Source organism: Ursus americanus, chromosome 13 (assembly GCF_024610735.1).
Source record: "Ursus americanus isolate L20-20 chromosome 13, mUrsAme1.1.p, whole genome shotgun sequence".
In the NCBI taxonomy this organism is placed as follows: domain Eukaryota; kingdom Metazoa; phylum Chordata; class Mammalia; order Carnivora; family Ursidae; genus Ursus; species Ursus americanus.
In genome coordinates, this window is record NC_142139.1 from 13,292,410 (window position 1) to 13,306,976 (window position 14,567).

Below are 14,567 nucleotides of genomic sequence, written 5' to 3' on the forward strand. Positions count from 1 at the left end.
ATATTGAAAAATCATCTCTCCTCACCCCACTTTTTTCCTAGGGATAAGTGCACATTCATGGTGACTTTTCTTTCTGTGAATGTGGGCAGGAGGAGATGGTTACCTGGATTTGCTTTAGGAAAAGTATCTAGGATATAATGGACAGCTAAAGCTGTATTTGGATAGTGAAATACATTTTAAGTAGGCTTTACAGTGTAGGTAATAATTTTATGCTACTAATGATGAGTCTCCTTTCTTAAGTGCTTACTACATGCCAGACACTGACAGTTTTCTTTACAGAAGTTACCCAAAAGGTCACCAATTCATTTATTTCATAAGGATCATCAGCCTTTGTTTATTGTGAAAGTTCCTTTTTTTTCTCTATAGAAACTAATGAAAGCTGAACTTTCGATATGTTATTCATTTTTTTCTAAGGTGGGAATCCATATGACTTTTACTGCTTGAATCTTCTGAGAAGATAGAACTTCTCTTCAAAAAATATTTTGAAATGTGTTTAAAAGATTTTGTTTTTATGTTCAAGCCAATTAAAGTAGACTTATTTAAGGCTCCCCCCCCAGAAATATAAAAAATTAAAATGCCAATTCCAGCTTTTTAAATAGAACACAGTATATCAATAGGAGTGTTTTCATAGGCTATAATTTTTAGAATGGCATACTTTTTTGAGGATAAAGGGAAGTGAGACGGCAAAACGTTGCTGTGTAGTTAATTTCTTTTCACTAATAGATTTAGCGCTTTAAAATTATTTAGATACAATTTCATTACCTATGACTTTAAATTTTAAATTTCCCTGTACAGACACATACCAGCTGTGAGACCGAGGGTACATTACCTTGTACCTACGGTACATTTGCATGCCTCAGTTTCCTGATTTGCAAGATTGGGATTATAGGGTTGTTGAGAGGATTCAGTGAATTAATGGGAAAACTTGCTTCGTACTGTGATTAGTACATAGTAAAAATTCTATACATTTTGGGTCTCGCTATCATTGCTATCTAAGATGAAAGGGGCCGCAGAAGTACATGCACAGATTCCTCCTTAACATTTTCATTCTTTTATAACAGAGGGTTAAGAAAGATCAAGCAGTCTGGCCCCCCCCCCCCCCCCCCCGGAGCTAGCAGAGAGGTGAGGTCAGTGCGTGTTTCTGGCCAGCTCCGCCGCCTGCGTTCTGACCGGTGGAAAGACGTGGCTGGCGCAGCGGTATCGCAGGCGTGTGGTGCTAATGCCACTTCAAAGGCAAGGCTCCCTCTATTTTTAGCCTGGGTCGGCAGCCTGCCTATGCAGTTGCCTCTTGAACAGAAGGTTCTGCCAGGTCTCTGACACCTTCTAAGACCTCACAGGCTCTTCTCACAAAAACAAGAATAATCGCCATGTGTTGTGCTGTGGGGCACTCGATTTCTAAACGAAATCTCTCCTCTCCTCCTAATCTTGAAACTGTAGCTGGCATTATTACCATTTTACAACCAAGGAAATTATGGCTGGAGAGGTGGGAGCATCCGGGTAACAAGAGGCCAAGGCAGGACTCCCGGGTCAGCGTCACAGCCAAGTTACCCGAGTTCACATTCTTTCCAGTCTATCACGCTTGCTTCCATTGTCGCTTATAACCCTTAGTCTTTCTCACGAAGGGATTTCCTTCAAACATAAAATAAACTTTTAAAATGTGTATTGTTTTAGAACCCAAATTTAATCTAAAAGTTAATCTAAAGTGAATAAAGATGAATAGTCAATGGCAGAGCCAAGACCAGAAGCACTAGCTACAAGATGGTATCTCTTTTTCTGATGTCCGACTATGTTTATTTTCTTTCTCTAAGCAATGTATGGTTACTTGACTAGTTTTCTAGTCAATAATACGACGTATTAGTCCTGATTGTCTGCAGATGAGCAGCATAATGCTGCAGATTTCTGTCTGAGGAAATGGGCACTCTCTTCCATTTTGTGAATAAGAGAGTGCCACACCAGAATTTCCCAAAGCCCCGCTGGTGAAGAAAATTTAAGATTCACTTTAGGAAGGCAGATCACAGTAAATATGAGATAGAGACTGTTTTATTAAGAGACTAGAACAAAAAGACCTTAAAATGCTCATTCCTTGACGTCAAGCTTGACTGTGAATCACCTCAAAGGAGCATTTATCCTACATTTAAAGATGTCTAGATAGAGGAGTTCTACATCTCCATGGAGAAATCGCTTTCCTGCTAACGCGCTTCCCTATCAGGAAAATTAATCCAAGACTCATGAAAATGGGAGTGCCCCTAAGACATTGGTTAGTAGAAAATGCCATTTCCTACACCTGCTTGTGATCTCACAATAAATGGTAAGTCAACTTTCAGTTTTCCCTTACGCAATTTTTTAAAAAGATGTATTTATTTTAGAGAGAGAGCAGTGGGAAGGGGCAGAGGGAAGAGGGAGAACGATCCAGGCAGACTCTGCGCTGAGCACGGAGCCCGAGGCAGGGCTCAATCTCAGGACCCCGAGATCCGACCTGAGCCGAAATCAAGAGTCAGGCTCTTAATGGACTGCGCCACCGAGGTGCCCCTCCCTTCTGCAATTCTAACTAGTCCCAATGTCCATTATCTTTTTCTTCTTAGGTCTTTTAACTCTTGCAAATATATTTTAGACTCTCTTTAGGATTCATGCATAAAATTTTAGGACTTATCTCATTTGGAGAGTCAAACAGCTTAAAACCCTCACATTTGCACTGACCTAAAATGCAAATGATTGTACTTGCACATTAAAATCTTCTACCTGTTTAGGAAGATTGATTTGTTTGTAAATATTGGTTCATCCTCTTTGTTTTGGCAAACCTGGCTTGGTGAGCATACTGGTGTGTGTATAGCGAGGGTGGGGGATGAGTCTATTTGTATGAGCCCCTCACCACAGCTAAGTGTTATGAGAAGGGCTATATCTTGAGGCATAACGAAAAATTTTGGTGAAGCAAACCAAGTTTCCTGGTTATAGAATTCTGATATAGAAATTACTCATTCATCCAACAAATATTTACTAAGTGTCTACTTGCCAGGAACTGTTTTCAGTCTAGGGATGTCTTAATGAATAAAACAGAATGCAACAATAACCCTTACTCTTACATGGAGCGAAATTCTAGTGGGAAGAAGCTCATAAGCAAAATAAATAAAATATTTATTATGTTAAATAGACATAAGCCTAAAGGCAGAAATAAAACAGGGAAGGGGATAGGGAATTTTGAGAGAGAAAGAGGGAGATACGGACAGACAGGAGTCAAATAGTGATCATATGATATTTGAATAAGGCCTGAAGGAAAAGAAACAGGAGTCATGCTGATATCTAGAGTACTGTGTTCCGGGCAGAAGGGTCAGCAGGTGTAAAGGTCCTGAGGCATGAGTGTGTTTGGTGTGTTCACAAATAGCAGAGGCTGGTATGGCTAGATCCAAGTGAGAGGGAAAGAGCAGGAGATGAAATCAGAGATTAAGGAGGAGTGGGTGAGCAGATTTTACAGGGCCTTGTGGGTCAATGAAAGGACTTTGATTTTCCTTTTTTGAAATGAGAAGCCACGAGAGGATTTTAAACAGAGGACTAAGTAACATAATCTGAATTAGGTTTTAACAGGGTAATTTTAGCTGCCATTTGAGAACAGACTAGATAAGCAAGGGTGGAACCAGGGAAACCAATTAGGAGACGTAGCAATAATCCAGGCAAGATTATGCTGCTTTAGTTTAGGACGGTAGCAGCAGAGACATGGGAAATGATTGCAGACTGGATGTATTTTAAAGTCCGCGCTGACAGATAGGTGTAGAGTGTAAGGGACAGGGAAGAGTCAGCAGTGACTCTTAAGATTTTGACCTGAGCACATGGGAAGCTGGAGAATGCCTGGTGCTTCCTTCCATTCATGTGCCTCTTCATAGCCCTCTGCTTTGTAGACATTCTTATAAATGACTTAAAAGGCAAATGAAATGTCATTTATTTCTGTTTGCCTCTACTGGAATCTGCTGATGATAAAGTATGTTTGTGATGAATATTTACTGATTATGTGTTTAAGAGAGAAAGTTGTTGAAGGAGTTGAAATATCATTTGTCAGTTGGAGACATTTCCTCTACTATGGCATATTTAAGCAGGAATTCAGTTAAGAGAAAGTTTTTGGCTTTCAAGGTTTGTGGTCTGAGATAGTTTAAACTTCCGAATATATCCTATTAAACTTCTTTGGCTTCTGTAGCTATTTGCATTGCTTTAGAATTAATTCACTTCATTGTCCTATGTAAACCTCAGACTACACTTCCTTTTTAAATGTCAAGTATTTCCTGCCGGTTAAATTGGTTACCCAGACAGTCTAATAAGGAAACTAACCAAGCTGCCTCATGAACTGCTTTATGTGGATAAATCTGCATTGAATTGACATGAAAAGTTGGTTATGCTAAGCTGAGAAAGGCCCTCAGCTCCTCTGAGCTTTTCAGCTGACTTGAGCGCAGAGCCCCAGGTGTGTCTCACCATCATATAAAAGGAGCACATCTAAATGTGAGGTATTCCCTACACCCTTCCACCTACCTGTTCTTGTGACAAACGGCAAGATGGCAACAGTAATTAATCCAAACTTAATCAAAATTTAAATGATTCTTTCCAAAATTTCTAAGATCTCATTTCATTTAGCTTGCTTGGATTTGAATCTTTTTTAAAAAAGACGTTTTCTCAAAACGATTTCATTATAAGCACAGTCTAATACTTGACTAAAAAACTCTGGTGTGAAACTGTGTGGGTCCAACTTCCCCACTCCAGTACTTACTAGCTTTCTACCCTTAGGGAAGTTCCTTACCGTCTTATTGATTGATTGATTGATGTTACTTACCTTCTTTAAGTCTCACTGTCCTTGTCCTTGTCCTTGAAAATAGGAATAATAATAGGGCCTACTTCGTGGGCTTGTTTTGAGGATTATATGAAATGCTTTATGTAAGGCAATTAGTAGCCACCTCTTGGCACACTGTAGGAGCTGTTAGTGTGGCTATTATTAAAGGTAGAGGTAGGAAAACGCCTCCTTCGTGTGAAGCCATCACCAGGTGATTTGTGAGTTCTGTGGGAATCTTTGCAGCCTTTGCTGTAGGCATTATATTGGACTGGCTAAAGATTAGCAGGTACTTTCCTGCATTGAACCCTTAAAGGACACACTACTCTAAATATACACAGTCCGAACGTTCTACATGCAATATGAACTGTGCCATCTGCACGATGACAAGGTCCCTCGGTCAGTTTGAACGTTGTCTTCGTTGGTTCGTCTTCGGTGTTTGTGTTTATGTATATACGTCTACTTAAGAGGGTCAAGGTAGTATGTCTGCGTTAGCCCCACCTAACATACTGAAGAAGAAGATGCAGAAGAGAGAATGACCACCATAGATGTTATTTCTCCTTAGTTTGAAAATGAGGGATAGCGATAGGATAGTGAAGGTGTCCAAAAAAGGTGGAAGCAATGAGGAATATGTGAAGAAAAGGTATATAGAAGTGGAAGCAGGAGTATTTTATGTTACTAGGATCACGGGGTTAAAAGTTAGGGGAGGCAAAATTTGGTTTAGTGTAAGGAGGAAGTTCTCAACAGTTAAAGCCTAACGATTGACCAAGATGCCCTGAAAACAAGTGAGCCCCTTCTCTAGAGCAAGGCCTGAGTGAAGTGTAAGGTTTCACCTCTTAGGACTATTTGAATTTCTTGAAATTAATCATTAGGAAATTTTCTTCATTCAATTTTTAGCCTATATTTCATTGTTAAAAGAAAAATGAGAGAAAGGCCTTAGTGGTCTACTGAAAATGGTAATGTTACATGACAGGACATTAAAGTGAAAGTTCCCCCGAGGCCCTCAGATATCAGAGATGCTGCACACTAATGTCTGATTTCAGACGAAATTGCAGACTCTACAAAGAACACATCAGGGAGCCACTCCTGTTGGAACCCCCCCGCCCCAGCAGGTCTAGGTTATTAAAAGGGATCAGAGGATGGAAAGGAGAGAGGATTTCTTGAGGAAGAATTCTGGATCCCATAGATCATGGGGTGTGGGTTTAGAGTAGGTGGAGGTGAGGGGCTCCTATATCCTCACCTCCACCCCTGTGAGAGAAGAATTTCAAAGTAGCTTCTTAGAGGGACACCTGGGTGGCTCAGTCACTTCAGTGTCTGATTCTTGACATTGGCTCAGGTCATGATCTCAGAGTTGTGAGATCGAACCCCATGTCGAGCTCTGTGCTAGGTGTGGAGTCTGCTTAAGATTCTCTCTCTCGCCCTCTGCCCCTCCCCCTGCTTGTACTCTCTCTCTCTGTCTGAAAAATTTTTTTTTTCTTTTTTTAAAGTAGCTTCTTAGAGAGCTTGATATGAGATGTCTGCATGAGGATGGACAGGAGGGCAGAGCGGACTGGGGTCCAACACTCTCCCAAGAAATCTGGAAGTTGAGACATGGGCTGACAAATTGTTTTGGCAAAGAACCAGGATATGGGCTGCTGTAGTCCCAAAGGCAAATATGTGTGTTCCCCATGGACCACAGCAGGTCAGGAGCAAAGGAGAGCTGGGAAGTGTTGTCTTGAGGCCTCTTCAAATAAACCCTTTCGTAGCTTCAGCTTCCTTGGGGGTGCAGAATGAGTCACAAGTTACCCGTTAAAATAGGGATGACTTGGCATGATTTGAAGACTACAAGCAAAATATCCCCAGTGATAGGAATCTTCAAAGATCCCGTGGAAGTTTCCTTATCTGGGCCTACCTGGCTCTGAGAGTAAAAAGCCAGAATATGATGTTACCAAATGAAGTAAAAATTCCCCTCAGGCTCTTTTTCTCTTCTCCATTCTTGTACTCTAAGCCCAGGGAGCCAGAAGTCCAAGTTAGCAAGCTGAGGGAAGAGAGGAAAGAAATCATGAAGAAGCCAACCACAATGCCTTCCCTGAACGAAGACGATCTTCCTGAAACAGGCCCCAGGGAGAAGAGATTTAACTCTAAGTTGAGACTGCAATTTGTTACGGCAAGGGATGGAATATTCTATTTTGAAATAAACTGGTTTGGGTAACTGAAAGTGACCACAGGACTATTCCTAGAAGAAAGCAGAGTGCCACAGGACCTGCTAAGTTTTCATGTAGTGACAGTGGAAAAACTTCTTTCATTAAAAAAAAATTAAAGGGTGGCAGGAGACAAAAAGAAAAGCAATTTGATGACACATCAATGTAATGCTAATTTAACATACTGATTACAGTTAAGGGCTCACCTATCAAAAATCTAAATTCTTTAGAAAATAATACAACCCATGGTAGAAACAACAACCAAGGATCCAACCCATGTTATGCCAGGATTCTACCGTTAGACATTCAAACTCCAAAATAGAAGAAACACCTCTGTTATTTTCAGGTCCCTTTGGTCATTTCTGGCTCAGATTATATCACATGGCTTCCTTTAGCCGGCCAAGCAGAGAACAGCATGAGCCTTGGGGCGGAGACTGACAGAAGGAAATAGCACCAAAGAACGAGATGTGGAAATTGCTTTGGGGAAATACGTTAAAATTAGGGGATTGGGTGCAGGCAGGGACCAGAGGCCTGCAGTATTTTGGGCACAAACAGAAACAACACGTACCTAAAGAACTACGTATTTATCCCATATTTGCCTCTCTCATCTCTGACAGTTTGTAAGTTTATGTTCTATTGTTAGCGCTTAAAGGAATATGAAGGCATGTCTGGCAGTCTGAGGAGTGTGTAGGAGAGCAAGTCATTTTGTTCATTGAGGTAATTGCTCTCTTCCTTCACAGCCAGTACTGCTACTATATTTGGCATATTTGTATATTCCACAGGAGATTTTTTTAACTTTGATGCTATTTAAATTTTTTCCTCAGAGAGCCTTACGCTTTCAACATCATACTTCGCAGTTCTACTTTTTTGCTCACGTATTCAATTGATTAACATTTATGCCTTAGCTGAAAAAAATCTCTAATCTCTTTGTTATTAGAATATCATTCAACAATACTTTTGAGCTAATTTCTGGTAAGCTTCCATTCTTCTGAAGATTTTCAAGCTAAGAAGGGAGGGGGAATGGAAACTAAAATGCTCGCTTTCCTCCAGTGTTCTGGATGCCCTATCAACTGAAGTGTATGCATCCACATTGTACTTAATTCTTCCAAATATATTGATAATTATTTCTTTTTCCAGTTATTAGCCAGTGATGTTAATCACCTGCATGTGTATTCAGGATCACTTCCTGTATTTCTGTAGAGGCTTTGAGCCCTTTATTGACATCTCTTCGAGTCTCTAATGTTTTAAAGACCCGACTAAAACAGGCCCCTGAGGTGCTAGATCTGATCAAAGACCACATAAAGCAGATCTCATTGGAATTTGAAAACTGTCCAAGGACTTTATAGACCAATGTGTCCTCTCTCTTCCATTAGTAAGGACAAAAGGGAGACATAGACATATACTACGGGAGATAAGAGCTGAATATTTCTTTATCATATTGAATGTTAATACTTCTCACAGTGTAGAAAATTCCCTATTGATCCTGTCAAGATAGGTAAAGAGTCTCTAAAGTGACCTTCCATGATGGACTAAGTTACTACTGCAAAGCTAACAACAGTACTATGTTACATGTTTCTTGAGGGCAAGGACTTTATTTAAATCATTTTTGTATTTCCAGATGAGTGTGCCTGGCAAGTATTAGGCGTTCAATAAAATTCTTGTTAAATGAATCAAACCAAAGCATAAATAATGTGAAATGGAAATCAAACCAAAATGGTAACTAAAATTAGGCTTTTCTCCCCTCCGTGATTACTTAGTCCAGAGAACTTATTATTAGATCTAGATTAGGATAAAGAGATTAATGAAAACAAGATCTGTTAAGATTCAACTATTATAACTGATATTTTAATGATAAAAAAGAGAGAGGCAAGATTCAGTATATTGACCCCCTTACTCTTGATATGCAAGCCAAGAATGAACCACCTACCTTCTTTGTGTGTCTAATGAAAAAACAAAAACAAATCATTTGAATCTAAGATAGTTTGTCAAATCCAGGTGTTGGTATTCACTTTAAATTTAAGAACTTGGTTAAGAGAGAAAAGCTGTTGAAACCGTCTCTGAAATGTAGATGCATTTTTAAGCATGGCAATGTTTTTTGTTCCAGAAACACACAACGTTATAATACTTTCAAAGCTGACTCATTTCCCCTAGGTGTACATTTGCTACTTTTTGCCAGAAGTTTGTCTAAGAGAGTTTCATGCAGATGGGTATGTGTGAGGACATAATGTAGGTAACTAGTCCTCAGGGTTTCTGGAATACAGAAGGGGAAAAGGAGAGAGAATACAAGAGCTTTCAGTAAATTATATTTCTGCATACCAAGAAAACAAACATTTCACATACACAGGAGAATGTTGCAGGGACACAAACTCTCAAAGAAGTAAGGAATGTAATACACATAAGAAGCAGCAAATCTCAGATGAAACAAGAAGCAGGAGTGTTTGTCTGAGACATGGGCAATATCTCATGCTTAGGGAATGAAGATCCACATGATCTTCCGCAGCGTATGAATAGATTTTGAGAAGAAAAAGTCCATCCACTCCATCAGATCAGTAACATTAAATATGTCTAAGTAGCTCTTGGATTTTTTTTTTTTTCTATATTCAGTGGACCAAAATAAGATAACAGATTGGAAGTCACTTGGGAAAAGTAATAAGCCCAGTAGCTCATGGTCTGTTTCTGGGGTAGTCAATATGTTTTGTTTATTTTGTACCAGGAAAGCAGGACCTGAATGAGTGTGGGCTGTGAATATAGATATAAATATGTGGAGGGCAGATAAGTAAGGGTGGCTCCCAATGATAACAGAGTCCCAGCAGCGGTGGTTGTGCCCAAGAGAGATGGTAGCGATTGGAGCTATGGGTTCAGAGATGGAGAGCAATAAGAAAATCCTAAGTGAGGACCAAGTCCCAGGCCAGAGCTAATAATACACCAGGTAGAGGCAGCCTGTCTTGGCCTTAGGACTAAGTATTTTGGGGGTTTGATTTTTACAGTGCTCAGTAATGTTGCCAAGATCACTTTGAAATAACAGTCAATCAGCACAAACCAAAATGAATGAGATACACTAACATTTTCATTGTTTTTAGCAGATTGGACACTCCCTCTCTCTTCCTGGAAGACCAGTCCCTCCAGCCATCTCCACAACATCTCCTTGGGTATTCCAGCCTGCTTATAACTACTCTAGCAAACCAACTGAAGAGCTAGAGAAGGCAAACAAGAGACTAACACCCTGGGAAGCAGCAGCAAAGTCTCCTCTTGGTCTAGTGGATGATGCCTTTAAACCCAGAAACATCCAGGAATCCATTGTGGCAAATGTGGTCTCAGCGGCTAGGAGGAAGGTGCTTCCAGGGCGCTCAGAAGATTGGAATGAGAGACTGTCCTATGTTCCTCAAGCCCAGAAGGCCAATGTGAGCTTATTTGCAAGGCAAGAGTATAATGTTGCATCTTTACCTAATAATAATAATATGTCCACCAACTCCCAATATGGTTCACAGTTACCATATGCATATTATAGGCAGCCTTCCAGAAATGATTCTGAAATAATGTCCATGGAAACTAGGTCTGATTACTGTCTTTCAATAGCTGATTGCAACTACAACCCACACCCAAGGGGATGGAGACGCCAAACATGAATGTTAGAAAAACTGATCATGTGCCATCTACAATAGTAATTTTTAAAATGTTCCTTTGTAGGGTGTTTCACTTTTCCAGTAGGTTTTGACTCACTTTTGGTCTTGGCTTATTCTCAGAAGTCATTTATTTGAGTTTGTGCGTGTGTGTGCGTGTAAGTACACGTGAGTGATCTCTTCCTTGTCTGCTCATGATAGAGAATTTCCTTGAGGAAAAAATTCATTTTCTGCATTGATGTGCTTGCATTTATATCTAGTTCATAATCTTAATTCCATTTATTCCATTAATATGAGGTAGTCTAGGCAACTAAACGCTGCTCATTTAAAGTGAAATTAAGTATTTTCTTCTAAGTGTCTTAGTCCAGGAGGGAATTAACAGAATATGATGCTCTAATTGTCATTAGCAGTAAGAGCAAGGAATATAACATGGGAGAAGTTTTCAATGAGAGCATGCCATTGAATGATAATTATATAAAAAAGGATTTCCTTGGTGTTGTTTTAAGCATTTCTCTGAAACATTATCAAAAATCCAATGACATTCAGTTTTTTAGAACTGAAATATAAGTGTTCTCAGAAAGAAAGAAATATTTGACAGAAAGATAATTATACAATCCAGAAGGACTTCTGAGGCAAATTGTGTAATGCATGGGTAATAGAAAGATTTGGGTATAAAATTTATTTTTAATCTATTTAAAGGCAGCAGCCTGAGACAGGAGTAGATTCTGAGTTCAGGTATCCTCGTTTGTCAAACGAGAAGATCAGATTATTTAATCTCTTATATCCTTAACAGTCTTGATATTCTGAGATTTTCTCATTGGTAGAATAGCCTTTGGTGCATTATTCATTTTTGTTGCTCATCATATAAATGCAGGATTAATTTAGGAGTGGGTTAGGTCATCAGTGTCACTACATGTATAATTAAAGGTCCAAAAGGAATTGTTGGGAGACAGGTTTTGTGCTATGTGTTACATGGAGGGAGGGTTGATGTGAAGAAAAATAAAACTGTTAATGGATTTAAGGAAGTGGTAGATGAATGTGTCTGTTATTATGCAACTGTAGGTCATGACCATCTATTTAGTTACAGAAAACAAAGTCATCATTAGGATGTTCAAAGGAAGCTGAACAGCTGCTCGGTCAATTTCATGACCCAGGCCTTATTAGCACGACCATGAGACAATTAAACACCTGCTCCTTACTGCCATACCCACAAAGTAGTCAGTACAAGGAAATTCAAAGCATTTAACATCATAAACAAGAATTGAGAACATTTTAAAATAAAAAATTTTTTTGAGTATTCAAAACATTCTTAGATTTTTAAATGTGACTGTTTTTCTTTTTTTACTCTTTAACTCTTATATTTATCATTATAATGGTGTCTTTCAAAGAATAAAACTTAAAGAAGAAAAAAAATTCCAGGGTCTAAGTGATCCCTTATCTTGGAAGTAAAAGATTAAAAATCTGAAGAAATATAGTAAGTTCTCCTATTGATGGACCCAACCAGACACTAATTTGTTTAGTTATAAAGAAAAGATAAATACTTCTAAAGTTATATTGTTAAATTCCCTTAAATTTATATACTGTTAATTCTCTCAAATTATAATTATTGACTCCAAAGACTTTCTATGGAATCTTAAATAATAATGCCTGGTATATTGATCAGTACGTCAGCAAATTCTCAGGAATCCCTACATAAAAGTCTTATTTGCTTCAAACTTTATTATATTGGCTAAATCATTCCAGATGTCAGTGTCTTAAGATAAGGGTCATTTAGCAGGAAAGACTGCCTGACAGGATCAGATCCCATTTTGTTGCTTTCTTTTTTAAATGCTAGAAGTGGTTTCCATTACTACCTAGGATTTAATATACTCCAACTGCAGAAATTGATATATATTAGATTATTCACTAAAACTTTCACTGGACTCAAAATAAAAACACAGACATTGTAAACTTATATATTATTATAACAAAATAGCCATCTCCCTCTTTGCATGTACTAGATCAAAATCATCATTTGTTTGAAGCTATCTGAATTTATTCTAGACATCAAGAGAAAGACAATATATGGCAGGAAAGTTGTACATTTTTCACTCACAAAGAAATGAACATCTCATAGTTTTATTGGAAATTGATGTTTCAAGATATCATTTGCAGATATAATTCCAAAAAGCAGAAGTGCCAATGTCGAATCATCACAAAATGTATTGTTGATACTGAATCTCCAGTTTATTTAAAAACGAGTAAAGTTAGATGTGCTTGTATTCAAGCTAATGTTTGAGACAGGGGAACTGCCACGCTGAGATCTGATTCCTATACTTAAGAATACCTTATATCTGTAAGATAAAAACAGTATTTTTAGAAGGCTGTTGCTTGTAAATATATACCACATTTGTGAAGACATTTTTCTACTAGTAGCAATCACATAGGTAGATGAGTTCCTGTTTTACCATGGATTAAAAAGCATGCCCTAAAATGTTACAGTATGCCAGTCATAGGGACACTAATTTGTCACCTTTCCTCCTTCTTGAGTTTAAATATCACATCATTGCATGTGCGTGAAGTTTCCGCTATTAAAATGATTCAGATTTTTGTCCAGTATTTTGAGTTTTATAAATGCACGGATTCCAGTCCATTTATTTCTGAATATGTCTCTTTTATGTTTTGGCACTATCACTCACATTGGAAAGGGCCACCCTATTAGGGCTCAAGCATATATATGTATTAATGAAACTTTGGATAAAAGAGTATATCAGGTAGGCTCAGTTATTACAATTAGAGATGAATTGTAGAAATGTTTATTTTTTAAGAGAAAGTAGATTTTCACATTTGATTTCTGTTCAAAGTAGAAGTATCTACACTGTCCACACTTTTCTACTAAAAATGACTATGTTCTCCTGCTAGTTAGATTGACATTTCTGACTGTGTTTATCCCAAAAGACTGTATTTGAAAGATGAATACTGAAAATCAAAATTGTATTAGTAATAAAAAATAACTTGAAAATCAACTTAAAGAGTGTTTTCATTTTTTCTTATAAAATATTATTTCAAATTATTTTCACCCTAAAGAATGGGGATTTGATATACTCCAAGTCCAGAAGTTGATATATATTACTATATATATTATATTTTTAATTATATCGTATACATTACATTATTAATCTTATCTACTACATATTTTTGAATTTTAGCTTCTATAATATTAGCTCCAGACACATCAAAAGAATTTCATGCTGACTGGCAACATTTAACTGTAACACTTAAAAACTTCAGAAAAAACAAAATACAATCAATTTGACACGTAGGTGAAGACGTTTGGGGTCCAAACATAAATTAATATTATTCTTTATTAACTCTTTCCTTCATAGTATATTGGAAATTACTCTTAAGCATAAGAATAGCCAATGGTAATATGACTTGATAACATGTTGGTTGTATTTTGAAGGGCTGGGGACTCACTCAGAGAGTCTATCATGTTTGTGATTCCAAAAATGACTTTGGCTCTTCCTATGTGACAGTGAAACTATCAGCTGGAACGCGAGCTCCCTGGTCAATTGGTATCATACAACACAGCTTTTTGACACTTTTGGGTGGGGGGAGCAAATTCTGAATAGAATGGCTCTTATTGGCATTCTGATAAAAAAACAAATTTTTTTAAAGGACCAGCACTAGAAACATACTTCGAAAATGAGGACTCTTTTAAAGATTAAAATGACCTAAGATTAGTAACATTACATTGTCTTAAGATGCTAATGTCATAGAAGAATCCCCTTTTCTCTGAGGAATTCCTAGTGCTTAGCAGACTATAAATTTCAAAACGTACTTAGAAGTCGGTAATGTCATATCCACAGGGAGCTGACAGACAGTCTGAGGCGAGGGGAGCTCAATTCCCTGGCTCCTCACTGGGAAGAACACAACAGAGCTACTTCAAAACTAGCCAGGTTTCCCCGGGTCTACTTACTACCA

At 38.1% G+C, this 14,567-nt stretch overlaps 1 protein-coding gene across 2 annotated transcripts in view; it reads left to right on the forward strand.

The window, feature by feature from the left end:
- SYNPO2 (synaptopodin 2) overlaps nt 1-13,609 on the forward strand; it is a 167,508-nt gene extending 153,899 nt beyond the window's left edge. Inside the window, exon 5 of one of the 2 annotated variants that reach the window (XM_045799076.2) lies at nt 10,065-13,609. In XM_045799076.2, coding sequence (XP_045655032.2) covers nt 10,065-10,610 — 546 coding nt within the window. In that variant the 3' untranslated portion in view covers nt 10,611-13,609. The remainder of the gene's footprint in view (nt 1-10,064) is intronic. The other variant, XM_087866422.1, reaches the window with a different exon arrangement.
- Nucleotides 13,610-14,567: the final 958 nt, after the last annotated feature.